The sequence below is a fragment of the Patiria miniata genome, unplaced genomic scaffold (assembly GCF_015706575.1).
Source record: "Patiria miniata isolate m_02_andy unplaced genomic scaffold, ASM1570657v1 HiC_scaffold_7, whole genome shotgun sequence".
NCBI lineage: Eukaryota > Metazoa > Echinodermata > Asteroidea > Valvatida > Asterinidae > Patiria > Patiria miniata.
The window spans coordinates 13508043-13527699 of NW_024037074.1; the positions used below are offsets into that span (position 1 = coordinate 13508043).

General features: G+C 41.8%; 3 protein-coding genes and 1 non-coding gene across 7 annotated transcripts; 2 read left to right on the forward strand and 2 right to left on the reverse strand.

Annotated features, from left to right (window-relative positions):
- The first annotated feature begins 114 nt into the window (after positions 1-114).
- Positions 115-8533, forward strand: LOC119746442 (NADP-dependent malic enzyme-like). Of its 4 annotated transcripts, XM_038223399.1 has the most exons (12): positions 115-288; positions 1386-1523; positions 2796-2954; positions 3531-3731; positions 3924-4085; positions 4226-4329; positions 4969-5176; positions 5567-5680; positions 5865-5976; positions 6451-6593; positions 6918-7091; positions 7414-8533. In XM_038223399.1, exons 1-12 carry the CDS (start codon positions 220-222, stop codon positions 7651-7653), a joined length of 1824 nt encoding a protein of 607 aa, XP_038079327.1. In that variant the 5' UTR covers positions 115-219; the 3' UTR covers positions 7654-8533. The 4 variants fall into 4 exon arrangements, with proteins under 4 accessions (XP_038079327.1, XP_038079328.1, XP_038079329.1 ...); XM_038223400.1 differs by lacking the exon at positions 1386-1523 and having other exon boundaries at positions 116-288; XM_038223401.1 differs by lacking the exons at positions 115-288; positions 1386-1523 and adding an exon at positions 1704-1727.
- On the reverse strand, positions 6661-6733 carry Trnaa-agc. The gene has a single exon. It is a non-coding gene; the product is annotated as a tRNA-Ala (tRNA).
- LOC119746445 (tubulin alpha-1C chain-like) lies at positions 8342-12219 on the reverse strand. The gene is made up of 4 exons (XM_038223403.1): positions 12087-12219; positions 11674-11896; positions 10603-10751; positions 8342-10433 (listed from the first exon to the last, which is right to left on the reverse strand). Exons 1-4 carry the CDS (start codon positions 12087-12089, stop codon positions 9450-9452), a joined length of 1359 nt encoding a protein of 452 aa, XP_038079331.1. The 5' UTR covers positions 12090-12219; the 3' UTR covers positions 8342-9449.
- Positions 12220-13880: 1661 nt separating this feature from the next.
- On the forward strand, positions 13881-19386 carry LOC119746444 (tubulin alpha-1 chain-like). Its single transcript, XM_038223402.1, has 4 exons — positions 13881-14028; positions 16505-16727; positions 17064-17212; positions 17371-19386. The coding sequence occupies exons 1-4, from the start codon at positions 14026-14028 to the stop codon at positions 18352-18354; spliced, it is 1359 nt and encodes a 452-aa protein (XP_038079330.1). The 5' UTR covers positions 13881-14025; the 3' UTR covers positions 18355-19386.
- The last annotated feature ends 271 nt before the right edge of the window (positions 19387-19657 follow it).

Sequence of the window (19657 nt, forward strand, 5' to 3'; positions counted from 1 at the left end):
AAATGGAACGCAAAGCGCGTTCATACCGAAAAAAAATTTGTGCGGAAAGAATTATATGATTGCGCTCGCGCGCACAACCATTAAATACAGCGCATAATCTGTTTTCGTTCGACACCTACTGCACGCACTTCAGCTTATTAGAACTTAACTAGCGACAATGGTCTGACGGATCTTGGCCAACTCAGTTTGGAAATAAAATTGTGTCTTGAAATAATCATCATGTCGAGCATGTTCATGTCGTCTCGGATGTTGGGAGCACAGATCTTGAGAAATCCTTCGTTTTGCAAGGTATGGGTTCTGTAGTAATTACCGTAAAAAAACTTAGCCTTGAATACAAGGCTGTGTCAATGTGTGTGTATGTGTGTGTCATGGCGCGATATTATCTGGTGATCCGTCGTGGTCGTACTACGAAGCCCACACGCGCAGTTCTGCCCCGCAGCCCATGGACACTGGCGACTAGGACACCATGGAGCTATATTCTCCATGATTCAACTGTAAAGTTCCGGGTTTTGCTGTTATAGAATGAGTTGTTATATACGGATCTGGGCCCTGGGCCCTATGGTCTGAGCGGCTATGGTGTGAGCAGACTTAGTGACGTAATAATATAGATCCGTTTGATCGGTACCGGGTATGAGGGTAGGATACCGTCCGGCCAGCGATGATCGCACTTACACGGCCTTGCATTCAAGGCTATCATATTCAGCTATGAAAACCGCATATTGGATTAGTAAATTTTGTGCTGAACCGTTTGAGCCATTTTGTTCCGAGTGCGTAATTGTATTTCGAAGTAGGCTGACAGACCGTACCGTTTTCGTACGTGGTTTTTCACCTGTTCACTTGTTTCGCGAGCCTAGGCCTCGGTTTACCCTTAACTTAGTAGGCCTATTTGTCATAGGGCAAATGAGTTAAGAATGTTTAATAGTAAGGCTTTGTCAACTATCACCGAAAAACTGTAGCCTAAACTGCACGTGCACATGCACAAATAATATATAGCCTAAACGATACTTTATAATTATATACACCGATCTAGATCAGAACGGTCTTTCAGTTTCAGAAGCCGGCCGCGGCCGGCTTATTTACCGCATTTATAGATAGTCAATAAAACGATCTGATGATTTGCTCTTACTATAGGACTACCGACCTATATATAGCAAAAATCTTATCAGTTCGAAGAACCAGACTTTGAACATTATATTAATAAACTTGTTTTTAGGAGTAAAAAAAAAAGTACATAAGTAGGGCTATTGTAAATCGCGACATCAATTTATTGGAGAGGAGTGTGTTGCTCAGAAAGCAAATCGATTTGAGGTTGCATTTGAAATCCCGTTTTGATTTAAACATATACGTTCAAAAACTTTGACAAAAAAACTTGCTTCGATTTTCAGCAAATAAACTTCGCGCTCAAATGTCGCGGCTTCTGCAGAATGACAGTGCGCCCTCAACGTCACCAAACAGAGCAGCCACACTCGAGTTCCTTAAATCATCAGCGGCTTGAGGCCTTACGGGCGCCCGCTTTCAACAAGGTACATTTTTAGAGAACTATACACGTGAAGAATAAATTTTGTTTACTAATTCTGAAAGAGCTCAAAACAGTCCCGACCTTTACACTTCAACCCCCCCCCCCCAAAGCGCTTGACCCCACCCACACCCGATCCATGCAAGCTGCACATGAACACTTTCTAACGTTTGACACAGAAATTTAACAGGATGGTCCAAGAAAAATGAAGGTATTTATATAAACAGGAATATAACCTCTGCAAGGTATTCGTACAACTTACCAACAAATGACCATAAAACCGGTTGCAAAACACTTCCCTTGACCCTGGATAAAATTTGCGTACGTGCGGCACGTGTCAAGAAAAACCAAAATATTTATTTTTGACGCCTGGGAATAGTCTGAAACCTAGACTCAAAACCTGATCGCAGTAATCCGTTGTATGTTGTTACCAGACTATTTTGTGACGGCCAGGTTTTTAAAGGGAAGTTTAAGCTTTCCGCTCATTCATCAATGTTTGGATGAGGCCAAGTTTATGTCCCATTGTTTCTGGGATTTAAGGATGCTCTGCCGGCTTAACAAATTCAGCTTGAGGTGGGGACGGTTGTTATCGGTGATAAACGGGGAATATGGAGTTAACAGGGTGGAAATCAGACGGCAGAGATCTGTCGACTCGATGGATTTGGAGGAGAGTTTTCGCGATGAGAACGACCTTCTAATTCCTCACAAGAGGCCGAGGCGATGGGGGCCTGATATTTTGAAAGACAACAAGACCAAGGTTTTTTGTTCTCATTTTCTCTTATGAATGCGCTGCTTAATCCAGCTTGTGATAAAATTTAGGCCTACTGCTCGTATTTCGTGGTAGCGCTTTCAGGAAAAAAATTGCTTGTTGTTGAAAAAATGAAAGAATTCAGAATTGTGTTATTGTGATTAATTTGTGAATTAATTGAGCCGACATGCATGCACGGTGACAACATTGTTTTTCATGATAATGATATGGTCTTGAGTGCAGGATTTGACACAATAGTGCCACAAATGTCAAGGCCCGTTCTCCAGCTTGTGTACATAAGTCATTGCAAAAGTGTGGAAACCAAACATAGCCAGTTCAAGACTGCATATAAAAATATTTACATAATGAACTGAAAATAAACACTGGATGATTCGGGGAAAGACTTGACTTTTTACTAGTTACTACATTTTTGTGGTATGACGGTGCTTTCATTCCTATATTTCAGGGAAGTATCAATTTAAATTTATTTATATATCACTCGGTTGTTTATTTATGTATTATTTTTTTCAGGGTACAGCGTTTACGTTGCATGAACGCCAAGCCCTAGGCATACACGGTCTTCTCCCGCCGACAGTTTGCACTCCAGATCTACAAGAACAACGATCGCTGAAGAACATCAGAGGACAGGCCAGTGACCTGGATCGCTATATACAGCTGATTGACCTACAGGTAGGTCATAATACAAAGCACTATGCGGAAGAAAAAGGGGCAAAGTCTGTCACTGTCTGTGCCTTTTCTCTTCCCTAAAACTTGTCATCCATTGTGCAAATTCACTCAAGCAGTATTTACAAAAAGGCTTATAAGTTTTGCCCCATATGTTATAACTAAATATGGATCCGTCTATTTGCATACAGTTAAATCGGTCTACAATCACGACAGTGTTTATTATGTCCAAAGGTTACTTTCAAAACAAACAGTTCTGTCTGGCCTTGTTTTCTGAACTTAAAAAAAAGGACTGAAATATCGAAATTGGTGTATTTTCACTTTGTAAAACTTACCAAGTGTTGAATGCAAATAAAAGATTTTTTATTATAATTGTTGGTTGTGCAAAAGCGCAGAAGGAGTTAAATTTCCAGAACTGAATGCTAAAAAAAATCCCGGAAAATGTATTACTTGAAAAAAAATAATACTAGTAGAAATACGCACTTAAAAATATGAACAGAGAATAAATATGTTTGGTCATTGGTCGTTTTGTGAGTAAACCAATTTTTGTTTTCCTTGCTGAACAATTGTGTCCTCGTTAAGGATCGTAATGAGAAGCTGTTCTATCGAGTGGTCTGCAACAATCTGGAGGAGATGATGCCCATCGTCTACACACCCACCGTGGGCCTAGCCTGCCAGCGATATGGACTCATCTTCCGTAGGCCTCGTGGACTTTTCATCACCATACATGACAAGGGACACATCGCGGATATCCTGGCGGCTTGGCCTGAGCGCAATGTCAAGGTGACGTATTTGAAGACCATGATGCCATTTTTGTATTGTCGGAAACTTCTTGATCCGTCAAAATCCACTGAAGGATTTGGAGGTTGTGTAGGAATGGGGAAAGGGGGCATAGACCAGAACAGTCTATTGTAAGAATTATGTGTGTAAAACATTCATAAGTTAAAAAGAACTTACTTTTGCCGTCCTTCTTAGGCCATTGTGGTTTCAGACGGCGAACGGATTCTTGGACTTGGTGATCTAGGGAGTTATGGTATGGGAATACCCGTCGGCAAGCTGGCTCTGTACACGGCCATCGCTGGGGTGCAACCATCTCAGTGCCTGCCTGTTATACTAGACGTGGGAACAGACAACCAGGTAAGGTGGATTAAACAGATAGACACTCTCACACCTTTGTTCAACTTTTAAATTTAGAAGTTAAGTGTGTCAACTAAATAACGGTGAAGATAATTACCCAGAGAATGCACTTTGAAAATCTTTTTTGTATTAATTGTCAGACATTGCTGGATGATCCATTGTACCTTGGCCTGCGTGAGAAGAGAGACCGATCACCTGCCTACGATGAACTGATTGATGAGTTTATGGAAGCTGTGGTCAACAGGTGAAAAATATATCCCTTCAGCTTGTTAACTGATTGATTAGGCAACAGGTGCTTCCCCTAGCCCCTCCTCTATCCCCACCCCTTAATTCTGTCTTGCCCCCTCCCTTGGGGGGAAATAATCAAAGGATCCTGATAAATAATAAGACTCTGGCAAGTGGTTTTTTCATATCATGAAATCAAGAAATCACTTGAAAATTTAGGTTTTTCTTTAATTTGATGAATTGTTTTTAGGCCAAAAAAAAAAATAAGTCGGTCTCTGGTCAGCGCGCGCGTCGATTTTAAGCATGCGCGTCGATCTTTTTTTTTTCCAAAATGTTCCGCGGTAGCTCCAACAGCGCCCTCTATTTCCGCACCTCCTCATTTTTTTTTTACCAAAGAGCACCAAGGAATGGGAAATTGCACCAAGGCAAATGATCAAAAGCACCAAGGCAAATTATGGAGGACACCAATGTACATGAGGACACCAAAAAAGCAAAATAGTACCCCACCTTGTCTGTACAATCCAAGCTTGAAGAAAAAAAAAAAAGCAAAAAAAAAAAAAAACAGCCGCGTGGCCACGTCAATTCCGGAACTTTGGTCTGACCAGAGACCGAATATTTTTTTTTTTTGGCCTTATTAAGATTTGTTACTTTTTCCCAGGTATGGTCATAATTGCCTGATCCAGTTTGAAGACTTTGGCAACCGGAACGCATTCCAACTCCTGAATAAATACCGTAACCGCTACTGCACCTTTAACGATGACATTCAGGGTACTGCGTCGGTTGCTGTGGCTGGTATCCTGACCAGTCTGCGCATCACAGGCAAGAAGCTACAGGACAATACATTCCTGTTCCAGGGAGCCGGTGAGGTGAGTTGGGAGGGGTGGGGACTGTGGCCTGGTGGAGATATAGGCCTGGTGGTAGGGTCACAGAATACTGCAGCTTGTGTCCTTTAGCTTGATACTTTATCACAATTTTATTTTCACCAGAAAACAGGCACCTCAAAAACACTAAAGCACAGTAGAATTATAGGCCTGAAATGGACACAGAATCATGGCGTCTGTGTTCTTAAGTAGAATATTTACCTTAATTTGCTTCTTTTCAACAATAGATGAAGTTAATTAGTCAGTTTGTCGGGGAGTCAGTCAGTCAGCCAGTGACTCGGTCAGTCAGTCAGATGACAAAAGGCTGGCCCTTCAGATCCAACAAAAATCTGATCAAATCTGAACTCAGTATTAGTCCTTCCTTGCTGTTTTCAGGCATCTATCGGCATTGCCAACCTCATTGTGGCTGCTATGGAAGCAGACGGCATCCCGGCGGATGAGGCCAGAAAACGCATCTGGCTCAAGGACTCAAAGGGGCTCATCTGTAAGGTACGTTTGCTTCACATCTCGGCGCTGAATGTCAAAAGCCTTATTCAAGACCAGTTCATTTTAGAATATCCCACAATGAAAATGTCTCTGTATTCTTCTGACATTGCCGTTGGGCAGTCAGGGCAACTATTTAGTATGAGGCAGTACGAGGTGTCAGTTTGCACGATTTGTTGTCCATTCTCAGGATCGTCCAGTAGGAGCCGTCGACGGACACAAGGAGCTCTACGCTCACCCCCATCAGCCAATGAAGGATCTGGAACAGATAGTCCAATCCATCAAACCGACTGTGCTGATCGGTAAGAACACCCTGCTGGAACTGTAGACGGTGTTGGAGTCGAGTCCGTCACAAATCCATCACAAGTCTGGTCATAAGTCACAAGTCTGGTCATAAGTAACAGGGGATGAACAATAACAAAGGAATGCCTTTGACACAATTCATTTCAATAGCTTGTGACTTGACTTGGGACTGGAGGACTTGTGATGGACTTGTGATTGACTTTTGATGGACTTGTGATGGACTTGCGACGGACTGGTGGTGGACTTGTGATGGACTTGTGATGGACTTTTGATGGACTTGTGATAGACTTGTGATGGACTTGTGATGGACTTGTGATGGATTTGCGACGGACTGGTGGTGGACTTGTGATGGACTTGTGATTGACTTTTGATGGACATGTGATAGACTTGTGATGGACTTGTGATGGACTTGTGATGGACTTGTGATGGACTTGTGATGGACTTTTAACTTATTTGTTTTTACTCCTCTTCAGGCGCTGCAGCTATTGCCAGAGTCTTTACGGAAAAGATCCTACGAGACATGGCATCATTCAACGAGCGTCCAATCATCTTTGCTCTGAGCAATCCCACCAGCAAATCTGAATGCACTGCTGAAGAGGCTTACACCTACACTGACGTAAGAAACAACATTCACCATGAACCCTTATGTAGTTAAACAATTTTTAAAAGTTGAACAAAAAAATTGACTGGGGCGGGGTTTGAACCTGCAGCCTCCGGATTGCTATTCTGGTGCTCTACCAACTGAGCTATCCAGCCCTATGTTGGGGATTCCCCATTTTGTCCAAAGATTTTAAAACATTTTTTGGTGTGCTTAGCAACTCAAAGAATTTCTCCCCAAATGTAATTTTGTTAACGTTAATGTAAAGTTTTCAGGTTCATATCCTCACTTTTTTTCTCAGTTTTTTCTTGGATTTGATTGCCTCTTTCCTTCGCCTTTTAGGGCAGGTGTGTATTTGCCAGTGGCAGCCCCTTCCCTTCACACACCCTCCCGGATGGGCGTGTCATGTATCCAGGCCAGGGTAATAACTCCTACATCTTCCCGGGCGTGGCTTTGGGCGTGGTCCTCTTTGGGGTGAGGCACATCTCGGATGAATTGTTCCTGGAGGCTGCCAAGGTAGGCAATATCGTTTATTGGTTTTTTTTTCTGTGGCCTCTGGTGGGGCCTTAGATGGGTCGTGGCTCAGTGTGGGGTATGGCCTTGTATGGGGTGTGGCTCATTATTGGGTGCAAACCTTGAAGGGGTGTGGCCCATCATGGATATGGGTGTGGTACGTCTGAGTTGAGATATTCCAGGTGACAGCAAAAATGATGCCACTATTTATTTGTATACATCTTCACTTCAAAGTAGGTGTGGGCTTGGATTATGCCAAGATCGTATGTCAGTTTCTTTTTCTCTCATCGTGCTCATGTTCCCTTGCCTTACCCCATCATCACAGAGTCTGGCCTCCATTGTGACAGACAATGACCTCAAAGAGGGGCGTGTCTACCCTCCCCTGCAACAAGTCCGCGAGGTCTCGGTCAAGCTGGCAGTGCGCACGGCTGAGTATGCATACGAGACAAACGTCGCGTCCCGTTACCCCCGACCGGACAACTTGGAGCAGTTTGTCCGCAGCCGGATGTATGACTACACGTACGATTCCTTTGAGCCTCTGTTCTATAATTGGCCAAAGAAGTAGAGAGGTCACAGGTCAAGGTGGTGAAATGAGGTCAGATTGGTGAGGAGAGGTCAGGTTGGAGTGGGTTTTCTTTGATTGTATTACACCCCTGTGACCTTGGGTTGGAAACCCTGAAGGAATTATTTGATAACAATGGAGTGTTTCGATACTTTCCGAAGAGACTATGAGACGGTCTAACCAGGGCCCAATTTCATAGCACTGCTTAACAGCCGATTTTGTGCCAACAGAGCCTCTGTCTACTTCATGTAGACTGTAAGCAGTAAGCACAGCAAAAGGCATGCTTAACCGTAGAGGAAAAAGTTGCTTAAATCAGTGACATAACAGTAGAAATCTCCAGCGCGCAACCTTTAGAACTTCCACGCCATGACATAGTGCTTAAGCAGCAGCATGGTTTTGTGCTATAGTTAACAGAACTTTTACGCTAACTGTTAAGCAGCGTCATGAAATTGGGCCCAGATAATGATTTCATGGAGATGCTGAAGACACAAACTTGCTTAGCACAGAAAACAGGTTGCCATCCAAAATTCCATTGGATGTGCATTGGCTGCAACTGGTACCCATCTGACTTTTGCTTAGCAGTAGTATTTTTCAGCTAAGCAAAAGGGAAATTGTGTCCTAGAAAGTAATAACTGTAATAAATTGCTTTGTTATAATATTTTAAAGGAATTATACATTCTTGGACAAAATGTGCAGTCTTTTAATGTTCTTTATTAGCTAACAAAAAGGAACACTCGACTTAGTTTTCTGATGGTGACTAGTCATTCTTATGCGTGGTAGCATCTTGATGTAGAACATGAAGATTTGCAATTTAAATCGGTGATAGATATCTTTAATACAAAATTTTATGCAAAGAAATAGCTCTAGTTTGATGTGAAAAAAAGACACTATATATTCTACCTGTACAGTATTATTCGCTGACTGAACATAAAAATAAAATGTAAAAATTGTAATGAAATGCTGTGGCTCTTGAGACAGAAATTCTAAGATAAACGTAAATTATTGTAAATTGAAGTGATGTGGTAGAGAGCAGTGTCCTAAAGTACTATAAGCAATCAAGTATATATTTTTTTAAATAGGAATTTGGGGGTTCCCTGAAGGAGTTGAGAAAAAGTAATTGAGACAAAGAAACAACCCTGGGACAAGAGAAAAGTTGTACCACAACTAAAATTTCCTTCGCAAATGTTTGAAAAAAAAAGTCAGTTGAAATGTGATGGAACAGCTTTTCTGACCAAAATCTGAAGAGATCATTAGAGTATTAATTAACCAAAACTTAAACAAAAGAATGGCCAGTTATTAAAAATCCTCTTTTAAAGTACTATTTGATAAAAATCAACCAAGTTAGATCCAGTGCTAAATATCTTGCTTGTAGATTGTGACATTGGGTGTTACAGTGAGATATATTGTGGTTATGGCACAAATATGGAGTATTCAAGATCAAAATATAAAAAGACTAAAAATTAAAGTGAAAGTCATAGTACTACCTCTGTGATTAATTGCAGCAGTTGGATCAAATTAAAACAATGCCAATACAGTGTCAAGCAGATGTGTATCAGCTCACATTTTCAGTTGCGCCAATATTATTGTCTTGTCTTGTCCATGGTAACAATTGCTTTATATTTGTACATCTGTAACACGTTAGTTGTACAAAAAAAAGAGGCTTGAATTGATCAATAAAAGCAAAATTTAAAGTGGAAGGTTTGAAGTATATGAGTGTGTATATTTTGCCTTTAAAACAGTTAATTTGTGGAAATATGCAATCATGTTGTATCTCCGATTCCTTATTGGTCAGAATTGTGTTAATATTCATCACCTTCCTCTCCTTCATCTTCTCCGTCAGCTGAATCCATCCCAACCTCCTCGTAATCCTTCTCCAGGGCAGCCAGATCCTCTCGAGCCTCAGAGAACTCACCCTCCTCCATACCCTCTCCCACGTACCAGTGGACGAAGGCACGCTTGGCATACATCAGATCAAACTTGTGATCCAGACGAGCCCAGGCCTCAGCGATGGCCGTGGTGTTGCTCAGCATGCAAACGGCACGCTGCACCTTGGCCAGATCACCGCCAGGCACGACGGTAGGTGGCTGGTAGTTGATGCCCACCTTGAAGCCAGTTGGACACCAGTCCACGAACTGGATGGTGCGCTTGGTCTTGATGGTTGCGACAGCAGCATTGACATCTTTAGGGACGACATCACCACGGTAGAGCAGACAGCAGGCCATGTACTTGCCATGACGGGGATCGCACTTCACCATCTGGTTGGCTGGCTCGAAGCAGGAATTGGTGATCTCTGCAACGGTCAGCTGCTCATGGTAGGCCTTCTCAGCAGAGATTGTTGGAGCATAGGTTGCCAGAGGGAAGTGGATACGAGGGTAAGGGACCAAGTTGGTCTGAAACTCACTCAAATCAACATTGAGAGCTCCATCAAAGCGCAGAGACGCAGTGATGGAGGACACAATCTGACCGATCAGACGGTTGAGGTTGGTGTAGGTCGGGCGCTCGATGTCGAGGTTGCGACGGCAGATGTCGTAGATAGCCTCGTTGTCGACCATAAAGGCACAATCGGAGTGCTCCAGGGTGGTATGGGTGGTCAAGATGGAGTTGTAGGGCTCAACAACTGCAGTGGAGATCTGTGGGGCTGGGTAGATGGCGAACTCCAGCTTGGACTTCTTGCCGTAGTCGACAGAGAGACGCTCCATCAACAGGGATGTGAAGCCGGAGCCGGTGCCTCCACCGAAGCTGTGGAAGACGAGGAAACCCTGGAGACCTGTGCATAGATCAGCCTGAAAAATCAAGAAAAAAAATCAATGTAAGAACCCTGATAACTGACTTAGGATCCGATACTAAGATCCAGTCAGTTGGCAAGTACTTAGAGTATACGTGGCAAGTACATGTGTTCATGTGTACATTTAAAAATCGAGTTCTTCTCAACATGGCTTGCACATTATTTACCAGTTTTCTGATCCTGTCCAGCACAAGATCAATGAGCTCCTTGCCCACGGTGTAGTGGCCCCTGGCGTAGTTGTTGGCGGCATCCTCCTTGCCTGTGATCAGCTGCTCAGGGCTGAATAGTTGACGGTACGTTCCGGTACGAACTTCGTCTGTTGGATAGGAAGAGACACAAAAATAAGTGTCTTTGTATTATCTTGGCTGTGTTTTCTTGAGGCAAACATCTTCTACGAGTGTCACTTAACTAGGTTGTTCATAAAGTAACTTGGAAAAACTTATGAAGTGACAGAAAGAAATCATCAAACAAGATCCAAACAGAAAGTGACTTGCTTCCTTTTTCGCTGCATATTTGAAATTTCTGCAGCGCTTATGCATAACCAAAGAGGGCGCTCTGGCGAGCTTGAGAGGAATAGAATCAAGCAACTAAAAGTGACATTTTCTTGATAAAACTAACTTAATTGACAAACTTTTGTAATCTCAGAGGAACCTGTCTTTCGTTGTGTTCATCAATATGGCTACCGTTTGCACACCGATTTACTTGGACACCTTTACGAGTAGATGTTAACAGTTACCAAGCTGTAAACACTAATCCCATATGGGTTGAGTACGGCCAGTGTTTGCCAAGCAATTACAGGAGCACGGTGAGATGATCCAATATTTGCAGGTGGATCAACTTGATAAATAGCAGGTGGAGCGAACGTTTACAGGTGGATTATCGGCTTATCCAGGCCCATTGTGAGTTCAGTCTGAGCGTTGTTATTATACATCCTCAGTAACTGTCGGCCTTTGAAGGGATTGTTGAGACACCAAAGTGCTTTCCAATCTGAACTTTTTGGTTATAGGTCAAAACGTCTTGGAATAGATCCGGAAAGCAATTTGAATTTTTAAACAGGTGGAAGGAGTACATGTTATCTTCTTTTGAGATTTTGTTTTCAGGAAACAGTTTTTTCCCCGCCAGTCACTACGTTCCACCAGTTCTTAATAAGTATGCGAAAATTTAGCACGATTTCAGGTTACCATCCAAACGGAAAGCGGCCTCATTAGGCAAGTCAAAATTTCAGAGATCAGACTTACCTATAACCGTCGGCTCCAAGTCGACGTAGACCGCACGGGGGACGTGCTTGCCGGCGCCGGTCTCGCTGAAGAAGGTGTTGAAGGAGTCGTCACCACCTCCGATGGTCTTGTCACTTGGCATCTGACCATCAGGCTGGATGCCGTGCTCCAGGCAGTACAGCTCCCAGCAGGCATTGCCCATCTGGACTCCGGCCTGGCCGATGTGAAGGGACAGACACTCTCGCTGAAAAAAAGACAACAAAAAAACCAAAGTTTACTTTGTAAATTGGAAAAGGAACACATGCTCAAAAAGAATGGTGTCCTTAAAGTAGAAAGTTCGGCTATGTTACCCCGTGTCCCGCAACCTTAGAACAGTGTTACACTTAAAACATTTGATAAAATATTTATCGAACTAAAAGCACGGCTTAGCTTACCATCTTGATAATTTAGTACTTCGGTGTATTAGAATTGGTAGTTTGAGATCGTTGGATTGATCCAATTTGGATTTTTGTTAAAAATGACGGCAAAATGACTAGAAACAGAACGACTCTCACTGTCCAACAACAACGGCCGGGCGAGATTCAAACACTGAGCCATCACCAACGACGCCTGAAACTTTTATACCAAGCCCCAAGGCGGTAGCTAGGGAGACAAGAGATGGTTTCTCACTTTGCTCACGATTGTATCGTTACATCACAAACATTTGCTCAAGTCTTAGTGTCATCTGTACCTCCAACTCCGAAGATGGAAGAACGTAACGTGTCTTAGACCGTGTTGTTGTCGGTGGATACTCGGGCTAAGTGGAGTTTTGTTTTCATATGGATCAAGGGATTAGTACCTCGGAGTCACCTAAGTGACGTGGCTTTCTTTCTCAACATATTTCAAATTTTCGAACCATGTTCTCATTGAAGATGTTTTTAGAAGTAATTGATAAGTAAGATGCGGTAGCTAAGGAGGCGCTGCTTGGTAACAATGGACTGAATTACAACGTGGTGTCTTGAAACTTAGGAAGAATCTGAAGGGTAAAATAATAGCCTTTTCTAATTATCGGTAATACATTGTTGTTTATAATTATCTATACTCAGAACTTTTAAATTCACCGATCATGCAAAGATGAAATGGAAGAAATATCTATTAAACGGTTTCAATACACACAGTGCCTTCTGTGACGTCATCAACGTTACTTTTAAAGAATAATACAAGTTTTATGCATTATTTGGGGATTTCTGAATACTTGTGATTACCACAGAATGATAACTGAAGTAAGTTCCAAAAACGGACATTGAAGAGGACAGGTAGCGAGTCTAGACTCTAGAAGAGGATGGCAGTGAGTCATCGTGCGATGATCATCATGACGTCACAGAACGACATCTTCATCATGAGTTCTTCATTAGGCTGTTGAATGATGCCTGGATATTTTATCTTACTTGTCTTAAAGATGAGCGCCCGTTATTTTTTAGTTCAAGGGTATAGTTTTTGGTATCTGATAAAATATGGTTAGATCTCTGTGATAAATTTTAGGCCTCCTGGTTAACATTGACGATGAGGTATAGGCCTACATTTCATTTTTTTAAAAATTCCATTCATGAGCACATTTTGTTGTCAATGACAAGCCTATGATATCATGAAATACTTTATCAACCAAACTACCCTTTGATTATGATAAGGAGAAACTGCACATCCTCAGATGCATTACAAATTAATTTCAACAACTCAGGGTAGTAATAAATACATACACAACCAGTTTCACAGACCGCGATATATAATGTACATTTCGTCTGCCTCATTTGAAATGTCCCGCGATATATAATGTACATTTCGTCTGCCTCATTTGAAATGTCCCGATTTCTCTCGCCACAGTTCTTTCGCAATCTCGGATTACGATCCATATAAAGGTTAAAAAATACAAGCTGCCTCCCTCCATCTGCATCCGCCACGACGACTGTTTCAGGATTTTGTTTACTTACAAAACAGGTGGTTCTGCGTCAAGAACTGTTTACGAGCAACAAATTCCTCCTCCTAAAATTATAATAAATTAATAACAAGTGTTGCACGCCAACATATGAAATAGTAACAGTTTTATGTTTTTAAAGTTTTATATTTCAGATTATTAAAACAAAAGGCACACGAGCCACCCCTCTGGTAAATCAACAGCTTCCTTGACGGGCGAGGCCGTGCCTCCCCGTGTATAAGACGGGACGCACGTTCATGCTGTGCTCCATACGCTCTTGCCTCTTCGTCATCGTAACCTTAGAGGACTCGGGCCGTCTCAGCAAGCTACATCAAACTCTTTGTCTGGCAATCTCCAGAAACACACATCACCCGTGATTTTTCTTCGAGATTTCAGGAGGAAGCGATCGCCAAATAGCCAAAATGGTGAGTTTGATCTTTTGTAGGCATTTCTTTTTCTGAACCCCCCTTCTTCTTGAGGTAAAATGTGGCCGGCAAAGCCACGTGATGTTTGTCAGACTGTGCCCCACCCTAAAATGAGATGAGAAAGAGATGTTTAAACAGGAAAATAGTGTCGGAAAGGAAATATCTTTTAGGAGGAGTAGTGCATATTTAGATCAACAAAATGCCTTTTTATCGTAACAATTGTATTTTATATATAGGCTTTAAAGCCTTTTATTGTCAAGCGGACTGTTCTTAAGCCTAATTTTATTTGCAACCTTATAAACGTCAAATGCTGCTTTTAATTATACCAAATGAAGAATTGACTTCAATCTTATCGGTAAATAAATAAGTGGGTAATTTATTGGATATTTTACCAGTTGCGATATACACATGTTATTATACTATCATCGTGTTTGATAATACCCTCACTTAGTTGTGCTTAACAATCGACTGATTTTATTTTAAAATGGACAGCTTTACGGAAAAAAAAGTCTTTAAAAATATTTTGCTAAATATTTTGAGAATCTTCTGTGTGAATATTTGTGCTGGCAGACGCAACATATCCACAATTCTGTCATCCCATTTGTGATGGACATTTTTTTCTGAAAATTTTACACTGCTCTATTTTATACGCACGTGCGTATTTAGGAATGATTTACGATTTGTTCCCATCGTCCATTGACAAATGACAATAAATACGGGCTTACTTATTTTCCATAAAATCTTTGGAAATAAGCTTCCTTGTGTGATTACGATGGGAGATTGTGGCGTGTATTTGTTTTTATAAGCGTTCCATAGTGGCCATAAATTCGGATGAATATTTCAAGCACTTAACTTGTATAGGCTGCTCGTGCGTGACACATAGGCATTTTCATGGTAGATTTGAGATGGATTATTCAAATATATATATATATTTTGAATAGCTTTAATATCATAAACCTGTTAACACATCTGAACCTAAAGGTTTATATAAACAGTCCGGAAACAAATTAATTTATATGACATAAAACTGAATAAAAAAATTGACCTACTCAAACTGCTTTTTATGTTACGGAATAAAATGTACTCATTATCCACTAGTTGAAATGAATAATCCAAACACAGATCTAATAAATGACAACATCCTTCTGATTATTGCCCAACAAAGCGAATTGCTTAAATGAAATAAGAGTTCATTTTCTTAGAGTGCTTGCGATATTGAATTCACGCCGGTGACATCTCAGGCGTCGTGTGTGATAATAATAATTGAATCTATGCCATGGGCGCGAGAACAGGAAACAGCCGTCGCCAGCAATGACTCATCCCTCATCATTCATGCAGCAGTGGATGTTGTCGCGGTGGAGGCAGCGCCTTAAAGGAGGAAGGAGGACATTTTGGATCCTTCAAGATGTCCACTCATGTTTTCCGGGAAAATGTCGAACTATTGTTGCGCATGAATATTCAAGATCGTTTGATAAATATTCACGATCACTGTGATGAAATTCAGGATCACCATTTTGTTGAACTTTCTTCGGCTCTATTTTAAAGTCTAAAATAACTATAATAACAATAGGCTGGTGACTGCTTTCTTGCAAATTTTAAAAACAAAATAATGAATTAATAAAACATGATTTTTGAAATTCAGATTTTTTTCAACGCTCAGTTAGAAATCCTAGAATTAAGAAAAACAATTCTGCATCTTACTAAATGTCATCATGTCAACATTGATTCCATCATCTGTCAAAATAATATAAAATAGTAAAACAAACAACCCTAAATATTTTATGATGGAGTTTAAAGGCATCCTTAATTCTCTCATAATTTAATGGGTTTTCCATGGTGTTACAAAGTGCAACAAGACAGTCTGGCGTCTAGGCGTAGAATTATTAATGTGCCCGTGGCGTGATTATATTAATGTCAGCATGAGTCATGACTGAAATGTTTCACTAGATATGTAAATTAGCCGTTCCTGACTAAAACGTCTCATCAGAAATGCAAATCAGTCATTCCCGAGGCTAGACCTGACCATGCATGAACATAAACGGATCTGTGATTCGTCAGTTTGCATCGCTTTTAAGGGATAACGTTTTTGTCAACAGTTTGGGGAAATTTATACGGAAGAGTTTGTGGAGAATTAAATGTTCTCTGAAGAATTTAGCTAATTGGTTTTGAGATGTGAGGGGAAGATTATTTTAAAGGTACAGGGTCTTGAAACTGGGTTTATTTCTTTCTTTCTTGTTTTAACTGGGTAGTCAATTCAGTGGAACACACTGGACTCCCATGGGGCCCAGTAAAGAGAAGACATATATGAAGGGCCCAGTAAAGTGAAGACAATGTAAGAAATGACAGTTTTAAAGGTGGGAGGAAAACCCAAGAAGAATTTGTGCGCGACAAGAAAATGTTGTACGGTATTTTGAATGAAATTGAGATATTTGTTAAATAAAACCAACTTAAAAGCATTTCCCCTTCAAATTTCCAGCGTGAATGTATCTCAGTCCATGTGGGCCAGGCCGGAGTCCAGATGGGCAATGCCTGCTGGGAGCTGTACTGCCTGGAGCACGGCATCCAGCCTGATGGTCAGATGCCAAGTGATAAGGCGGTTGGTTCGAGTGACGACTCCTTCAACACCTTCTTCAGCGAGACCAGCGCCGGCAAGCACGTGCCACGGGCTGTGTTGATGGACCTGGAGCCGACGGTTGTAGGTGAGTTTCACAGGTTAACGTGGTGAGAGTTTTGAGGGTGAAGAAGGTGATTATTGCGAGCATGGTGGTATAAAGGTGAGCAAAGCGATGATGATGTAATGGCTATGCTGATGGTGGTGATGACCCCTCTGATGATGACAGAGGTGAATGCGGTGAAGTGGTGAATATGGAGTAAGGCCAAGTTGGTGATTGTAACAGCCATGGAGTTGGCGATGGTGATAATTTCAACAAGGTTCATCTTTGGCTACTCTGAACCTGAGCGCTCATTGTTGACGATGATGACGATTTCTGAAAGATAAGTCATAATTTACAGTCTCCGTCGTCTTATTTTACCAGATGAGGTTCGTAGGGGCCCCTACCGTCAGCTCTTCCACCCTGAGCAGCTGATCACAGGCAAGGAGGATGCTGCCAACAACTACGCCAGGGGCCACTACACTGTGGGAAAAACGGTCATCGACTTGGTTCTGGATAGAATCAGGAAGCTTGTGAGTATAAAGTTTAACAGATTTGAAGAGAAAGTAATTAATAATTACTTTCTCTTCAAATCTGTTAAACTTTAATCCACGAATTTACGATAATAATATATGATGAACAAGCCTCACTGATGATCATCGTTTTATACTTATGTTATTTTTTTGTCCAGGCCGACCAATGTACCGGTCTTCAAGGCTTCCTCATCTTCCACAGCTTCGGTGGAGGCACCGGCTCTGGTTTTGCTTCGCTTCTCATGGAGCGTCTCTCCGTCGACTACGGCAAGAAGTCCAAGCTGGAGTTCGCCATCTACCCGGCCCCACAGATCTCCACAGCCGTTGTGGAGCCCTACAATTCTGTTTTGACCACGCACACCACCCTGGAGCACTCCGATTGTGCGTTCATGGTCGACAACGAGGCCATCTACGACATCTGTCGTCGCAACCTCGACATCGAGCGTCCGACCTACACCAACCTCAACCGTCTGATCGGTCAGATTGTGTCCTCCATCACTGCTTCACTTCGCTTCGATGGTGCTCTCAACGTTGATCTGACCGAGTTCCAGACCAACTTGGTGCCCTACCCCAGGATCCACTTTCCACTTGTTACCTATGCACCTGTTATCTCTGCTGAGAAGGCCTACCATGAGCAGCTCAGTGTCTCAGAGATCACCAACGCCTGCTTCGAGCCTGACAACCAGATGGTGAAGTGCGATCCTCGTCACGGCAAGTACATGGCCTGCTGCATGCTCTATCGAGGTGATGTAGTCCCCAAAGATGTCAATTCCGCCATCGCAGCCATCAAGACCAAGCGAAACATCCAGTTCGTCGATTGGTGTCCAACTGGTTTCAAGGTGGGCATCAACTACCAGCCACCCACCGTCGTGCCTGGCGGTGATCTGGCCAAGGTGCAGCGTGCCGTCTGCATGCTGAGCAACACTACGGCCATCGCCGAGGCCTGGGGTCGTCTGGATCACAAGTTTGATCTGATGTACGCCAAGCGTGCCTTCGTCCACTGGTACGTGGGAGAGGGCATGGAGGAGGGTGAGTTCTCTGAGGCTCGTGAGGATCTGGCTGCCCTGGAGAAGGATTACGAGGAGGTCGGTGTCGACTCAGCCGCCCAAGCAGAGGAAGAAGACGCAGGGGGCGAGTTTTAGCGAGATGTATAAGGATACGTAAAGAAATGGCCAAAATACAGAAAGAACAACTTCAATTTCGAACTCTATAGCGTATCTCTTACTTTCTCGTCCTCAACCTCGTGCCTCATTGTGCAAATATAAGGCAAGCGTCTTGTTATGTTTTAAAAACAGTAATGTGTGTAACATTAAAACAGAACAGTAACTTAACTAAGGGAAAACGAAAACAAAATGGCTTAATTACCGATCTGAAGGCTGATAAAAACGAAGCCATGAAGGTAGTCGTACCGTATACTGCATGCAGTGTGTTTATACCGTTATCTCTATGTATTAAAGTATTCTGGCATTTTTTTCTAACACTTGTCTAACGAACGCTTTGAATGCGACTGTTTGTTATTTTGTTTTATCCGTCCGGACCATTATGTCCAATACTTTTATGGTGACTGAACTCTGAATGTCGCGCGATACTTGTTCAGAAATTGGTGAAACCACATATTTATCTTTTATTAGCAAAAATCACTTTCAAGTAAAAGACGAAACCTTCGATACGGGAAAAATTGTGATCACAAATGTTCTTTTTGTTTCATGCTCTCAGTACTGTTTATAAAGCGTTTATTATGGTCAATTTACTACTTTCATAAATGGTCTTCCTTGAAGTGAAGGATCTGAAACAAAAAAAAGTACTTGTTTGGTGATTTTTAAAAAAATTATTACCTGGCAAAATTAACAGAAGCCTCGTATGGCCGTTGGGTTCAAAATTGTTGTTACGTACACTGGGACCCAGAAACAAGCATTAAATGCATTAAACAGTTAGGCCTACCATCCTGCCAAAAGTCAGCCGCCATACTTCGGAATTCCAAATCAACTAATCGACATAACAACACCGTAAACTAAGACTTTGCTGAAATCTTTTTATGCAGATATTAACGTTGTAATATTGTATTATATTAATTTACACCGCCATTTTTGTTAGCGTGTGTGTTGAATAGCAGTTTCATTGTGATCAATGTGCTGAATACGTAAATTACGCAAATAAACCAGAACTGAATGTAATTTGTGCTTTGTTGTATTTTTCTGTAATGTGGTTTGCATATTAACCTCATTAAACTTTTGACCAATCAGAGCTTCTGGTTTTGTCCCATCATGCAATGCGAAAATATGTGCCGTTTCATGTTTATTTAATTTGTTTCTTGTAGATCATGTCAACAAATGACACGTAATATTTACCCAAAAACGGAAAGTAAGCATAACAAGTTGAAGACTAAAGAAATGCAGAGTTTCTTTTCGACTTCTGAAAAGATTGAAAAGACAAAAAAATCAAACA

Bases quoted from the DNA above. Each gene is read 5' to 3' on its own strand.
- LOC119746442 (XM_038223398.1), top strand. From the start codon at position 2,031: ATGTCCCATTGTTTCTGGGATTTAAGGATGCTCTGCCGGCTTAACAAA. The intron at 2,274-2,795 runs GTTTTTTGTTCT...TATTTTTTTCAG, and splicing joins TGAAAGACAACAAGACCAAG to GGTACAGCGTTTACGTTGCA. The intron at 7,092-7,413 runs GTAGGCAATATC...CCATCATCACAG, and splicing joins TGTTCCTGGAGGCTGCCAAG to AGTCTGGCCTCCATTGTGAC.
- LOC119746445 (XM_038223403.1), bottom strand. The intron at 10,752-11,673 runs GTAAGTCTGATC...CCTATCCAACAG, and splicing joins CTTGGAGCCGACGGTTATAG to ACGAAGTTCGTACCGGAACG. The intron at 10,434-10,602 runs GTAAATAATGTG...TTGATTTTTCAG, and splicing joins TGGACAGGATCAGAAAACTG to GCTGATCTATGCACAGGTCT.
- LOC119746444 (XM_038223402.1), top strand. The intron at 16,728-17,063 runs GTGAGTTTCACA...TTATTTTACCAG, and splicing joins CCTGGAGCCGACGGTTGTAG to ATGAGGTTCGTAGGGGCCCC. The intron at 17,213-17,370 runs GTGAGTATAAAG...TTTTTTGTCCAG, and splicing joins TGGATAGAATCAGGAAGCTT to GCCGACCAATGTACCGGTCT.